Here is a 15,357-nt window from a genome sequence, read left to right as displayed (position 1 = left end):
AGAGAACTATGATAGATTAATGAATATAATAATTGCATATATTAGATGATTTAAGAAGATACCCGGAAAACTAGGATGATTGCATGGATTTAATGTGTTATAGGATGCAGGGATGATACTAGGGAGGTAGGAAAATATTAAGATGATATGATGAAAGACAGATATAATGAGGACATCATAAAGAATGTGGAATGGATGGAGGAAAGGGTGCATACATATATATGAATTGAATTTGATAATGGAACAAATAGAAATTATGAAAGTTATTTGGAGAAATTGGTAGTTGTGTGATTATTTAATTGGAATCTAGAAAAAATGAGAAAGATGGGCAAGTAAATAACTCATCTCACATCCCCAATGGGTGCTTGAATCACTTGATTGTCTTCTTTGAGATGATCTCCTTTGCCTCTTGATTAATTTTTGGCATCTCACAACTAAATAGATCAAGATACTGTATTATAACAGAATCTATAGCTAAACATAATAACAAACATTACATGGTCAACAAACATTATATGATCGTGCCAAGAAACTGAATCCATGAGAATGAAGACACAAATACTTTATTATAACAGAATCTAAAACAATGGATTATGTCTCGTGGCTCACCGATCAAAATAGACATTTAAATCATCACAAATACTTCAAACAAACTAAATATGCGTTCCAACTATAAAATTGATTTATAAACGAATAAATGTTATAATGTTCAGTAAAAATACTAAAAAAGAGTATCATTAAAAATAGATTTAATAATTTTAAGATTGAAAACATAACATTGTAAAAAATTAACTTGTGCCTTTGACTTTCTAATCACATGAAATATGGTATCACTCATTTTCTTCCATCTCTATGGAGTCGCTTCAGTTGAAAAAGTGGCAACCACGCAACCACAACCGCATGCGATGTTCATGACAAGTCCACCCCAATGCAACATACCACTTCAGAACATAGTTGTTCTCTAAGGTCCATGTACATGTTGCATTTTCTTCAAAAATGGATGCCATCAAGAGTAAGCGATACTTGTTATAGTTTTTTTTCCAAAAAGGATGCCATCATATCTTGATAAAAATATAAAAAAAATTTCCTCAGAAAATCTAGATAAAACTTCCTTGTTGTTGCTTTAACTACCACTTTAGGGGGGTATTGAGATATCCTTATACAATATAACACAAAAGTTGAATTTTGTTCCTCACGATATTCCAAGTGAAGTTTGAGAAACATACAAGTTCATCTTTAGGTTGCGATGGATGCAATGCGGAGTATTATCACTTTGCGCATGAAGAACTGTCAAATATATCATAAAGTGAATGTCAGCCTATCTCCTCATCCTTCAAGTCATCATGACATTTACCATGGCACTTCACTAAATGAAGCTACAACATAGCGGTAAACACGTATATGATCCTAATGATATTAAACTCAAGTTTTTTACTAAGGCTCTAAACAATAATGCATGTACATCATTTTGGCTGGCACAGAGTGTTCTATCTCAGGGGCTGACCTCACCACTTCTTTAATTTATTAAAATAACTTCCACAGAAATAGTGAAGGCTGCTTCACTTTGAAAAAAATCCCACGGTTGGCATACTTCTAGACTCTAAATTCGGCCCTAGCGGGTGTGGCCATGTGACAACAAATACACTCCATTAATTCCACATGTTGAAATAGTCTCATCAAAGGCAATATTCAAATACTATTTTAAAACCATTAACTTGGTCACATAATAATGTACTAAGGGTTTGAGCAATGATGCAGATGCATTATTTGACCACATCTCTGCGCTAGCGAAGGTTGCTCGACTAGAAACAAAATCCTATACTAGCAAGTGTAGTTGTGTTACAACAGATACATATTTCAACTTCACATGTTAAATATTATCATCAAAGACAATCTTCAAATATTGTTATAAACCATAAAATTGGTCACATAAAAACGTGCTCAGTGTTTGAGCAATAATGCAGATGCATTGGTCTGGCCCGACCCCACCACTGCGCTAGTGAAGGCTGCTCGAGTTCAAACAAAATCCCAAGGCCGGCGTACTACTAAACTGCAAATTCGGCCCTCACGAGTGCAGCCGGGTGCCGGCAAAAACAGTGGACCATATCAAATCCCCAATGTAACATCTGGAAATGTTCTCATCAAAGCCAATATTCAAATACTAATATAAAACCATCAACTTTCTCACATGACAATGGGCCATGTCAAATCCCAAATTCAACAAATCTGAATGGCCCTTTCAACACGTTTTTATTTTTCTTTAGTTTCTAATTCTCTATACTCTGACTTAGCTTTTATTTCAGATTTCAAGAACTCTTTCTCTCTCTATCTCTCTTCTTCTTCTTCTGTCTCTTTGGTAGGGTTTTGGGAGCGGCGGCGAGCTCGGAGGTCCGGCCATGGCGACGTCGTCGTCATCCGCGGTGTCAGTAGGAGGAAAGGGAGGCGCTCTCACGTCATCCGTCGTCTACGCCGTCTCTCGAGGCTTGATCAGCGCGAGAATCGACTCCTCGGCGCTGGAGAAGCTCTCGTCTTCGAAGAAGACCTCCAAGATCGCATCTTTGCCCGACCCATCTCGATCCGACGGCCTACAATCTGCCAGGTATCTCTCCCCGGAAGACGCCCGCGCGGCGCTCTTCGTCATCTTGCACAAGCTTTGTCTCTCTAATGGCGTCGGACCCATCGTCGTCCTCGTGGAAGAGGTTCTAGGGTTTGAGGATGGGCAGGAAAATCTCGATTTCGGGTCTGCATTTGGGTTTCTCGCGTCCCTCTGCAAGCTCGGAGGGAAATCAATGGCGGAAATTGGCTTCACCAGTGAAGAAATCAGCCTCTTGGATAGCTCCCTCGCCGCTGCCGCCACTGCTGTCGCCGCGATCCTCGACGCGGCGTCCGCCGCGCTTACCATGGTGCTGGACTCGGCGGCTTCGCTGTCCTGCGAAGCCGCCGCCGCCGACCCGGCTGCAGCCTTCGAATTGCCAGGATCTGGAGATGGGTTTTCGATCAAGGACGAGACCGACGTCGCCGGCGACTTGAAGATGATGCTCTTCGGATCGAAGTTCTCCGGCCGCCTCGCCGCCGATCCCTTCACTGGAATTCCTGCTGTTCATGGCTGCTTCAGGAGTGCTGTAAGGGCCTTCCATGGTAGAACCAGAATTGAGCTGAATTCTGCCATTAGATCAAAGAAGGATGCAGATCCTTGGAAGCATGAGGGGAAATCGACGATGGCGGGTGCTGCGTTGGCTCTCTGCTTGGCTGCTAGAACTGCAGGGAAGTTCAGCATTGGTCGTGCGAGGGCCGTCATCGCCGCCATCGCCGACGCCAATCTTCGCGCCGGAGTCTCCCACACCTTTGAAGTGAATTGCCCAAGCTTCGATTCTCTTAGAATTCTGTGTCGGGTCGTCTCGGAGAAGGCGGCAGACGAAGCGGATGACGTCGAAGTTCTTCGAGAAGCCCACAAGCTTGTTGTTAAACTGAGAGAGATTCTTGCCTGGGAGGCTTCAATTGCTCTGTTTGCCATTGAGAAAGATGAGGCTTTTGACAAGGTTAGAGCAGAACCCAACAATTCTGAGCTGAATGGATCGGATTTGAAGAAGGGGGAGAAGAAGAAGGCGAAGAAGAAGAAGACCCTTGGAAGGGGGACGTCTGTTATACGTCAGCGGATGCTTGAGTTTGTTAATGTGTCGATGGATGATTCCTCTGCTCTCTGCAATTTGGCTAGGGGTCTTCTTGGTTACTTTGATCCCAAGTGTGGGAGCCTTGATCTTCTGTTAAAGGATGTGAAAGAAATTGTAGAAAGCAACGAGATTAGGAGGCTCCCTAAGATTCCCAAGGTATTGCCATGTATACATAATTTGTCTTTTTTTTTGTTTATTAAGATATGTTCTTCACTCTGTTCCTTTTCCTCTTTTTTTACTCTTTTTCCTCCTATCAATTTTCAGTTGAATCGTTTTGATACTCGAACCTAATACTAGATATTTTGTATCGAAGCAGCTGACACGCTAACATCGAATCTTTCATGTAGCTCTCAATATGTGATATCTCGATCTTCAGTTTCAGATTTCGAAGAATTGCGATTGTGAACACCTCCTACTTATTAGGCTTCTTTTTGAGAGTTTTTGGACGCCAAATTTGCTAGTATATGAGTTATTTTGTATAATTGGAATGTGGCAATTTAAACAAGTTTTTGGCCGTTATTCAAGCACCATTGTGCAAGAGGAAAGCATTATTAGACTTAATTGCTTTCATCATTATTCCCTTGTTCCTGACTTGGACGATTAGTGATCTGTACGTTGCGAGGCAGTAACACCTTCAGTTGTTCAACTTTGATTTATTTTCTTATCTTAATATTGTTGCCAGGGGACTGTAAAAGTTATATAAATTGTTTATTTTCTTTAAAGGGTACCCGCGACTTTGGGAAAGACCAAATGGCCGTTAGGGAGAGAGCATTTTCCATCATTGTGGATGTGTTCAAAAAGCACGGTGCGACAGCACTGGACACTCCTGTGTTCGAACTGAGAGAGACTTTAATGGGAAAATATGGTGAAGACTCGAAGCTAATTTATGATCTCGCTGATCAGGTTTGCAATTCATTCTTTCTTTGTTTCATCTGACAAAGATTAATCCTTAAACGATGTTTGTCTTTTTTTTTCTTCAGTAGACATAATTCTGTTTTATTATTTAAAATTTAAATTTAAATGCATGCAGGGGGGTGAAATTTGCTCATTAAGATATGACCTTACTGTCCCATTTGCTCGTTATGTGGCCATGAATAACATCAGTTCTCTGAAAAGATACCAGATAGCTAAAGTGTACAGAAGGGATAATCCGTCTAAGGGTAGATACCGTGAATTCTACCAATGTGATTTTGATATTGCCGGTCAGTATGAGCCAATGGAACCAGACTTTGAAGTCATCAAAGTCTTGACCGAGCTGCTAGATGCGCTAAACATCGGAGAATATGAGGTAAACCTAATCCTGTGAAACACTTGCGTCTAGTGCTAATTTTTATGGAAATTTACTTGTGTCGGTTTATAAAAATCAAATTCTCTATTCGTGACTAATTCTTTCTGATTTCGTGGGGACATTCTCACGCTGGACCATCCGTTGACCTAAGTCAGACGGCGTTGACTAATGGTTTACCTTACTATTTGAACATTCACTGAAACATTTTATTTTGGCATTCAAGTAAATGCCTGGACGTTCAATCTTCAACTTTCTCTCAAATTTTTTGTCGGCATTTAAATGTGCAGGTGAAATTGAATCACAGAAAGTTGTTGGATGGAATGCTGGCCATTTGCGGGGTGGGTCCAGAGAAATTTAGAACTGTGTGCTCGAGTATTGACAAGTTGGACAAGCAACCCTTCGAACAAATAAAGAAAGAATTGGTGGGTGAAAATTTTAATTGACTTTGGGTAACTTCCGAATTTTATAAAGGCCATCTTTGCCACAATCTTAGGGATCTCCTGAAACATTCTATTTTTTGTTTCGTTTATTCATGTTCCCTTCTTGTTGAGATAAGATGGTCATTTTGTTTATATTTCTCAACATTGTTAGGTGGAAGAAAAGGGTTTGCCTGAAGAGACGGCGGAGAAGATTGGTGAGTTTGTTAAGAAAAGGGGAGAGCCGTTTGAAATTTTGCGGTGCCTGAAAGAACCAGGCAGCCCGTTTCTGGAGCACGAAGAATCCCTCGCTGCATTGGCAGACTTGGAGATATTATTCAGAGCCTTAGAAAAATCAAAGAGCGTCGGCAAGATAGTATTTGACCTAAGCCTTGCCAGGGGCCTTGACTATTACACGGGTGTTATATTTGAAGCTGCATTCAGAGGCGCCACACAGGTTAGGATATCCTTACTTTTTCCTTTTTTACCATTCTCTAATTAAATATCTTCTAGAAGTAATTAAATATTTTTTTCTATCAGCCTTAAATCCTCAATTTTTACTTCACTCTCTATCTACCTTAAATAGGCAGATAGACAAATACAATTTACACAAAACATCCTGCTAATAGTGAAGAGTGACGATTTTGGCCCTGTTGTCTGACACTTATGATAGCCAATGTTCAGTACTGTCCTTTTTTAATACTTCCTAGGCGGAAATACATGTATGCCAGATTTTGAAGAACGCCAGGGTAATCTGATGCAGCCCCATGGGTATTTGTGTCATAGTTCTTGGGAACATTTGGGCTCTTTTCTATCTTTGACTGATTTCTCTTTAAATAGAGCTTCTATTCTTCTAAGAGAGCAGCAAACATTTAAAATTAATAGCTGTTAGAAAGTGACTGATCTCTTTGTCAGCTACAACCTTCCCTGGGGGGCACTTAAGGTAGAGTTGCCCACAACCTAGCCTAGGATTTAATGAATAGAGACAAAATTCTATTCTTTTTCACATGGACTCCCCTCGTTGTTTAGGGTTACAAGTGGGCCAGAAAATTCTAGAATCTTTGGTTGTACAACATTCTGCAATAAAGAAAGAAAATTGAAACAGAAGGTTTTCTGACTGACAAGAACATTTAGAGTTTATTAGTTCCTTTTTCTCTTCTTATCAAGTTTCTCCTTCCCCTATCTGATCATTCGCCCCATAGAAACTCCTGGGTTTTTAACGCTAGGAAACAATAATGCTGAGGTGGCGATAATGCTGAAATGGTAATAATGTTAACATAGGGATAGTCGATTAGCCTCAATGTTCAATATTTTTCTTAATAGACTGTTCTTGCTTGGAATTTTTTTTTGAATTAAAAAAGAAATTTCCATATTGCTTTACAAATTGCTTGGAAATACATGTAGATGCAAATCGCTTTATCTGACCACTGCTGTCGCTTTTAAAAGACACAAATTGGTAACCGTGTTATTTAATCATATAGCAATTTAGGATCATCGACACGGATTAATCTCTGTTTTGGTTTTATGCCTTCGCTCAAGTTCCTCTCTCCGCCCTCCCCTTCTTTTTTTAAATTCAAAGTGGTCCCTAAAGTGCTTGTTCTTTCTCCCTACATTTAGGTTGGTTCGATTGCAGCCGGTGGTCGTTATGATAATCTTGTGGGTATGTTCAGCGGGAAGAATGTGCCTGCTGTTGGCATCAGCCTTGGCATCGAACGGGTGTTCACCATAATGGAGCAGCTTGCAAAAGATCAGAACCAGGTACTTGGAACCTTTGATATCCCTATGCATGTTCAAATTCAGCTGTTTCCTGAACTTATGTGTGTAATGATTTATTTTTTTCTTTATTATTCACATTTTTTACATGATTTCTCCAATTTAGAGAAGTTCGTGGAGAGAGAATCTAGAATGAGTTTTATCTCTGAAAATTTACCCCAAGGTTTTACGGAGAGAAATAGAGCTAGTGAAATGATTTAATTTATTTTTAATCTCTCATGCATAAAGCACGTGTAGAGATAGAGGGGATCTAAAATGAGGTTTCTTTTTGAAAAAATACCAAAGTTTTAGAGGGAGACAAAGAGAAATCGTGAAATGATTCATCTTTTTCTATATCGCGCAACCTCAAAAGCACTTGAACATAGAGAGGGAATCTGAAATGAGATTCCTTCATGAAAAAGTACCAAGGGGTAGAGCAAGAAAGAGAGACAATGAAATGATTCATTTTATGCTTCGCTATTTCATTTATTATTTACGTTTTATACGATATCTCCAGTGCACAAAAGCGTGCGAAGAGAAACATGGAATCTGAAATGTGGTTCCTTTATGAAAGAATACCAAGGTTTTAGAACGAGAAAGAGAAACCCTGAAGTGATTTATTTTATTCTGTATCTCTCATACACAATTCATGGGAAGAGACAAAAAGTATCGATGGTAGAGCATGAAAGAGAGACTTACTTTCTCATTCTCGTAATTTAATCCATGGACTTGTGTATGCATATAACTGATTCGTTATTGTCACCTGTTCGGTCACATTAAAAATAAAAAACAAAGTCTTTGAGGGCGACGGAGACGGAGGTGCTGGTGGCAGTGCTGGGCAAGGATCTGGCGCTGGCAGCAGAGCTGGTGAGTGAGATGTGGGCAGCAGGAATAAAAGCGGAGTTTGGAATCCACAAGAAGGTTATGAAGCACATTGATCGGGCCCGGCAGGCCCGAATTCCATGGCTGGTGCTCGTCGGGGAACTAGAGCTCGAAAAGGGCATCGTCAAGCTCAAGAATATCGACGAGGCTGCCGAGGAAGAGATCTCCAGAGGGGAGATTGTTGAGCAGCTGATTAAGAGGATGGAGACAAAAGCCCATGTATCATCTCTCTCATCATCTATGCGTCGGGCTGTTGTCTGAGGTATGCATTTGCATTTTTGCCCACGAGGTTATTTAAGGATATTTTCCCCTGTTGGGGATATTTATACCTGAAAGTTTGTTGTCGTGGTGTTGAGTTTATAAATGATTTAAATGGGATTAGGATTGCATCCTCTCTTCATTTTCCGCTTAAAAGCAGCGGAGAGCAAGAGAGAGTAGATGAGAAGATTCCTTGTCGAGTGTATTTGAAGTAAATGGAGAAGCTAACATAGGCTTACTGTCATTCATCTTCCTACAAAAGGAGAAATATTATCTGAGTAGGCCAGACATGTATTTGTGCCTAGAAAGTTTTTTTAATTTTCTTGTGGGCATGCTCATCTTTTTGGGGTATTTTCTCCTTTTGGGGATCCTATTGGAGGGTATTGATTCATGAAAGTTTGTGGTTGGGTAAGTGATTTTACAAAATGATTATTAATAGGATTAGGATTGTGCTCCGAACTTATGACAATTTGAGAATAGTATTGATATTAAGTGACGATAAAAATGTGGAAATGATTCTATAGGTCATCGTAGCCTCAAGCCCTTCGTATCACTTTATATTTATTGGGAACAATGAAATTCAGACTCAGGTCACTTCATGTGCAGTTCAACAATCTTGGATATGTGGGATGAAGCTCACTTAAGAATGTGTTGACCTCGCTCTTCAGTGGTTCCTGAAATGTCTCCGCTTCTTCTCCATATCCTCAACAAGAATCCTTCAGTCAGTCACAGCCTTCTCGTCTTGACTTTTCCATGAATTGCCACATGTAATTATCCTTAAAACCTGCACCATCCGCTATCAGAATTCTCCCCACCCTTTCTTATCATCTTTACCATTAGATCTGGCACAGTTTGATTAAAAGGGTTGAATTTTCAGCAAGTACATCAGGTAGATGCAGTAGGAATGGAATTTAAGTGGGATAGCTTTCACACTAGGGTTTAACATTTTCCTTTTTGTGATTGATTTTTTTGAAGAAATTAATGATTTGAATTTAATTTAGCTTTACCTTGAAAACATGATTCCTGCTTGGTTCTCTCTCTGGATGTTATCATTGACATCCTTCAGAATTTTCCCTGAGAGGAGCAGACCAGTTAGGCAAGATTTTTTGGGAAGAAATAATCAGAGTAACCTTGAGGCCTTAGGGATTGATTAATTTGGCTATTTATTATGTTTGCTGATATTGAGGCAATTAAGCGAAATAATACCCACTCCTAAGTCTTTCTAACAGCTATTAAATTGTTAGGCAAAAATATATGGTTTTTCTTTTGGCACAACACAATGATCTAAACACCCCCCCTCTGTAACTTGAAGTGACTATATCTTCATTTAATGTGATCTAAAGAGTTTTTGTGCTGAAAAATTTCTATGATGTAAAAATTGATACATTCGTTCAATATTCCTGAAAAAATCAAATAATATTTTCAAGTTGACTATTATCCAAGAGATATTGAAGGTATGAGAAGACTAAAATAGTTCTGCTTGAAAAACTCAGTTCATAATACTCAAACATAAAAATTTGCTATCCTTATGAGATACTCGGGCCTGCCACTAACTATATGGCAGATGACTGAAGCGGATTGGCAGCCAGAGATAGAGAAGGTTGAGAGGCAGTCAGTCCTGTCAGCAATTCCCATCTTTCGCCTCTCAGTGTTCAATATGCCAGTTGGTGTCGGTCAGAGACTCAAAGGCCTGATGAAACGTTTCCTCGTGAAAGGCACCAAAACTGACCAGAGACGAGGGCTGGCACATGTAGCATGGGATACCGTCTGTAGGCCCACCAAACAAGGTGGCATGGGTGTATTGCATATTCAAAATATGAATGTGGCACAACTAACAAAATGGGTGACAATGATCATGCAATGACCTAACTATACAAATCCTGAGAGAACTACGGTTGGGTGAGACGAGAAAACAGTCCAAATCAGGGGGGCATTGTCATTCTGGTACAGCCTCCAACAAAACTTCCCCAAAGTCCGGGAGGTCTACTCAGCCCGGATAGGCGACAGTTCTCTTCTTCAATTTCGGGCAGACCACTGGTTGCCATGAGGCCCCTTGCGAGAAGCACTCCCTGGGCTGTTTGCGCTCGTCCAATGCCCCGAGGCTACAGTGGGAGAGTGCTGGGACAGCACATGGAACCCGAGGGTCAACGGCGTCCTGTCAGACCAAAGACAAGCCGATTACTTGGGCATGCAGCAAGCTCTGAACCAGATTCGCCCTCAACCTGGAGAAAAAAGATGACTGGGATTGGACGAGCACTCCTTTTCAGTGCGGAAAGCCTACACACAGATCTTCCAGGGAAACATAAAAGACCAAGCCATGACCCATGCATGCTGAGCCATCTAGCGCCAAAAGGTCCCACTTAATGTAAATATCTTTGGGTGGCTTCTGTTACAAGAGAGACTGGTGACCCTCGTCTTTCGCAAGAGGATGTATTCAGATGCATTAGTGGCATGTGTGTTGTGCACAGGAGGTGTTGTGCACAGGAGGTGACCATTCGCCCGCACGATTTGGGCCACCCAAGGACAGCTGGCAGTGAATGCGACATCAGAGGAGGCCTTCTGGGAGTCCATGCAAAGAATCAAACACAAACAAAGAGCAGTGCTGACAGTGCTATGGGGAATATGGCTCCATAGAAATGAAGTGATTTTCAAGGGGATGAAGGCTTCAATGGAGGGGATAGCCCACGAGGTCGAGGGCCTCTTGACGACATGGATCCCTCAAAATGGGGATGGAGAGGGAAGAGGTTCAGCATACATGTAATAGAGCCTTAGGGCTTAAGTCGTGTACTTCTAGGGTGGTTACAGATTTATTTGGGTGACCACCTTAAAATTTTTTTTTCTTTCAAAACATTTAAGGCATTGGTCAGCAGATGTGTTGATGCCTTTACATGCATCTATCTAATATAAGTCAACACCAAATAATATAATAGATACATATAAAGTTCACAATCGTCAGGAATGGGATGTTAGATCAGTTTGGGATGGTTTGGTCCTCGTCTTATGTCCCATTTTATTTGGGTTGTCCAAAACTCTCATCTCAGGAAACCATCCTGCCTGAAAACCATCCCATCTGGGAACCCTCCCTTCCGCGGGCCGTCCTATCTGGAAACTGTCCTGTCCCTGGTGTTTCCATACATTCTTTACTCTAGCCCCACTGAGTCAGTAGTCAAATTCTTAATTAAATACACTTTATTTGGAAATTTTATTGCATACATTCCATAAAAAATGTAATAAGGGGATTTTTTCTATTCTTGCTGTCCAACACCTGCGGATGGGATGATTTTTAAAGCTGTCCACAGGTGTGCACCTAAAGTTAATATCAAATCAATGTAAACTTTTAGGTAAATAGTTTTGAAACATATCAAATCAACATAGATGAATATCATTATTTGAGCATTGACCTATATTAAAGTTTGTAGATTTAGCTACATAGAGGTAGCACATGTTGGGAGTGACATGATCAATGCACTGGGGCATAATTTGTCTAAATATTCTCTTCAATAGACAACATATGCAGTGACATATAATCAGTAATTTGTAATTTAGGTGTTAATATGCCAGACATAAGATCTGATTTTCACAAAATTTTGGGATTTTTAGGCCAGATTCTAAGTTTACCAGGTTTGGTTATTATTTTATGTGGTATCATCTTTCACTTTACGTTTAATTTTCCCATAGACTTTATTACATCAATACCCGAAGCACAACTAGTTTTTGTCGAGGAGGATCCATCATATTTTATTTAGAAGTTATAATTTATGAATCCTTTTTATTATCATTGAATTTATTAGCTACTTCAGAAATGATCGGTTCATCTTATACCTTGGTTACAATTCTAAAACTTTTTTTTAATTTTGTCATTCCAGGCCTATAGTTTAATCAAGAGTAGAATCAACACTTTTTTAGTGTTAAATTACAAATTTTTTTTGTCGTGATTTTTAGTGAGGTACTTATTTAATTCAAATTTAAGCTTATTACATTCTGCATTATATCAGTTAAATGACTCAATTTTCAGGCAACTAGTAAACGATTCAAATTATTTTAAATTGTTTTAACATCCCAAGGAACATAAATAGATGGACTCCTGAACTAGTGAAATAAAGTGATCCAATTCATACACAATCACTGTAGCATATCTATATCATCCAGTTGATTTCACTTCAGAAATGAGATAATGCTTAGCCTCTCTTTTATTTTATATTATTTTCATTCATTCATTTTACTCTTCTTCTTCTTCTTCTTCTGATTCAATTTATTATTCTGTTTTTTATTTCATAACAGAAGGCGCAACTTTAGGAGCGAAGCAACGGAGCAGGAGCAAAAGAAAAAAAAAGAATAGACACTTTTTGTTGTTGAGTATATGGCATATCATTTACCTGTAGACTTCACCTCAGTTGGGATCTACACTGACAGTATGATTTCTCCTCATTTTAGATTTTGATGCATATGCATAACCGAATATGCTACTTGTGGGTTAAAATGATTTTAATACTCGCGCTATATTTTTTTAAAAATATGTAATGCCATGTTAATACTTTTCCAAAATAAAATAGTTTTCTGCCAAGTAATCAACCAAATTTATTAATTCAGTGTCTTGAGACAAGATAAATCATTAGATATCCTATTCAAAATAGAAGAAGAACAGAAATATTTCACTGGACCGTGATATCTTGCTCTAAGAGTAGAATCTTCTCATCTCAACACAAATATTTCATGTTCTACATTAGGCTGATATTACAAATATGCTCAACCTAAATTATACGCCCTATTTTACAACCATCATTTTTTTTTGAATAAATTTATAGCCATTTTACAACCATCATTAGAATAAATGGCACATAATTAATGACTCACTGTCCGCACATGGGTCAAATAACCCCAATCCTTTAGTGGAGAAATGTCCATTCAATTAAAAAAAGAAGAGAGCCTCATAAGTTTAAAAGTTACAAAATAAAAAGGAAAACTTATCTACAGGAATAAAGATTACGTGAAAACTACCCTTACATTCTAACTTGGCAAAAGTAGAACGATTTTAAGAGGAAAGAGCAATCAAAATATGAGGCTAGGCTAATGATTGATGTTTTTGGGCTCGCTATTTCGCAGGATTGCAGAAAGATTATGAAGAGGTACTTGATTCATGCTCTTGCTTGATTTCCTGGCGTTGGAAAAAATACAATCAACAGAGTGGTTTGTTTAATGCAATCCGAGTTGAACATCAAGAAACTGAGCCCACTCTGGAAATTATTCCTAAAAGGTTATAAAAATTGCAACAATTCTCTGCTGCCTTGCCCTTGCTCTTGATTGAAGATAATGAAGGAAGATGTTCTATGCTCTTGATTACAGGAAATCAAAGATAATGAAGGAAGATGCCCTTGATTACATGAAATCAAAGATAAACACAAGAAACTGAAGTAGATCGCTTGATCTTTAACGTAAATTCCACCAAGAAAGGCAATTTAACCATACCAATTCTCTCTGGCCCTGCTCAGTATCATGCTTGAATAAATAAAACAGAAGAAGTCTTTCTTGCTTACTAGGCCCATTCTCTAGATCAAATGAACCACCGAGAAGTAGAACAAAATCTCTTGACCTTCAACTGAGCCTAAACTTTAATTGCAAAAATTCTTCTGATCTTATACGAGAATTCTACCAAGAAAAATTATCTAACCATACCAATTCTCTCTGGCCTTGCTCTGTATCATGCTTGAATAAATAAAACAAAAGAAGTCATACTTACTTACTTGGCCCATCCTCTCAATCAAATGAAATCAGAGACAAAACACTGAGAAATTGAACCAAATCTCTTGATCTTCAACAGAGCCCAAACTTTAATTGCAACAATTCTCCTCATCTTAAACGTGAATTCTACCAATAAAAATTATTAAACCATACCAATTCTCTCTGGCCTTGTTCTGTATCATGCTTGAAAAAATAAAACAGAAAAAGTCTTACTTACTTACTTGGCCCATTCTCTCGATCAAAATGAAATCAGAGACCAAGAAATCGGCTCAGTTTGATTTATATATAAACCAAGCAATTGAACCAAATCTCTTGATCTTCAACTGAGCCCAAACTTCAGTTGCAAAAATTCTCTGTGGGGAACTGATTCTGAGCAAGCACCGACTATAACCTGGCCAAAAGAGGACAAAGGAGGCTTCACCTTCTTCTCAGCTCTTCTTTCTCCAGAAGCAGCACCAATTCCACCCTTCGAGCACAGCCTGAACTTCACCCTGGCCCGGCGGGCTTCGAGCGGCCGCGTCGCCGCCGCCCTCGCCGTCTCCGGCGGCGACGACGACGACGAAGCCGGCTCGACAGCCCCCCAGCCGAGCTCCACCCTCCTCCGCTGTCTCCGCCCAACCGGGCGCTGCCACGCCTCAGGAAACCTCGGCAGCCACCTGGGAACATGCGGGAACGGCGATTCCAGCCCCAATTGCGCAAAACTGGAACTGGGTTCCGCGAAATTAGGGTTTTTTCGCGAACCCATGATCGATTTCGCGAAGGGGGTCTCGTCGATCGAGGCCAGGAATTGAATGATGCCCTTGAGAGGGCCGGAGGAGGAAGAGAGGAGGGGGGAGGAGGGGAGGGCGGCGCCGGGGAAGCCGCGGGGGAGGGAGAGGAGCTCGATGGCGATGGCGAGGTCGAGGAGGTTGGGTTGGGTTCGGGAGCGGGAGTTGGCGAGGGAGACGGCGGCGCGGGCGGTGGCGGCGAGGTGGCGCGCGGCGAGGTCGGCGAGGGCGCGCAGGGCGGCGGCGTCGGCGGCGGAGTAGCCGGCGCGGCTACAGATTTGGGCTACCGCGGCGCGCGCCACGGCCGCCGGCAACGGCGGCTCCGCCGAACCCATTCATGGCAGTGGGGAAAATGTACATCCCCCAAGGAAATTGGCCGAGTACTTGTAGTTTTTTTTTGAAAAGTGGACTGAGTACTTAATAGTGCAAAGCAGGAGGTAGACATGGTCATTATGTTCGCTTTGTGCCAATTGGTGCGAATTGTGCATCCTGTTCGGATTTTTGAACAGAACAAAATCAAATTCGCACAGAATATCGCGACCCGTGTGCGGTTCGGTTTGTGCGAATTCTGAACACTGCGAATT

At 40.5% G+C, this 15,357-nt stretch overlaps 2 protein-coding genes across 3 annotated transcripts; one reads left to right on the top strand and one right to left on the bottom strand.

The window, feature by feature from the left end:
* The first annotated feature begins 2,301 nt into the window (after window positions 1-2,301).
* Window positions 2,302-12,705, top strand: LOC144713053 (Class II aaRS and biotin synthetases superfamily protein). Of its 2 annotated transcripts, none has more exons than XM_078587544.1 (8): window positions 2,302-3,827; window positions 4,395-4,574; window positions 4,702-4,959; window positions 5,247-5,381; window positions 5,551-5,832; window positions 6,993-7,133; window positions 7,923-8,271; window positions 12,549-12,705. In XM_078587544.1, the coding sequence occupies exons 1-7, from the start codon at window positions 2,397-2,399 to the stop codon at window positions 8,268-8,270; spliced, it is 2,775 nt and encodes a 924-aa protein (XP_078443670.1). In that variant the 5' UTR covers window positions 2,302-2,396; the 3' UTR covers window position 8,271; window positions 12,549-12,705. The 2 variants fall into 2 exon arrangements, with proteins under 2 accessions (XP_078443670.1, XP_078443663.1); XM_078587537.1 differs by lacking the exon at window positions 12,549-12,705 and adding an exon at window positions 8,874-9,150.
* Window positions 12,706-14,094: 1,389 nt separating this feature from the next.
* Window positions 14,095-15,148, bottom strand: LOC144713043 (transcription initiation factor TFIID subunit 8-like). Its single transcript, XM_078587527.1, has one exon. The coding sequence runs from the start codon at window positions 15,106-15,108 to the stop codon at window positions 14,326-14,328; it is 783 nt and encodes a 260-aa protein (XP_078443653.1). The 5' UTR covers window positions 15,109-15,148; the 3' UTR covers window positions 14,095-14,325.
* Between the last annotated feature and the right edge of the window lie 209 nt (window positions 15,149-15,357).

Source organism: Wolffia australiana, chromosome 1 (genome assembly GCF_029677425.1).
Source record: "Wolffia australiana isolate 7733 chromosome 1, ASM2967742v1".
In the NCBI taxonomy this organism is placed as follows: Eukaryota; Viridiplantae; Streptophyta; class Magnoliopsida; order Alismatales; family Araceae; genus Wolffia; species Wolffia australiana.
This window is presented reverse-complemented; position numbering and strand designations above follow the sequence as displayed.

Coding starts and splice junctions, on each gene's coding strand:
- LOC144713053 (XM_078587544.1), top strand. CDS start 2,397: ATGGCGACGTCGTCGTCATCCGCGGTGTCAGTAGGAGGAAAGGGAGGC. Junction 5,382..5,550: donor AACAAATAAAGAAAGAATTG/GTGGGTGAAAAT, acceptor CAACATTGTTAG/GTGGAAGAAAAGGGTTTGCC. Junction 5,833..6,992: donor CATTCAGAGGCGCCACACAG/GTTAGGATATCC, acceptor CCCTACATTTAG/GTTGGTTCGATTGCAGCCGG.
- LOC144713043 (XM_078587527.1), bottom strand. CDS start 15,108: ATGGGTTCGGCGGAGCCGCCGTTGCCGGCGGCCGTGGCGCGCGCCGCG.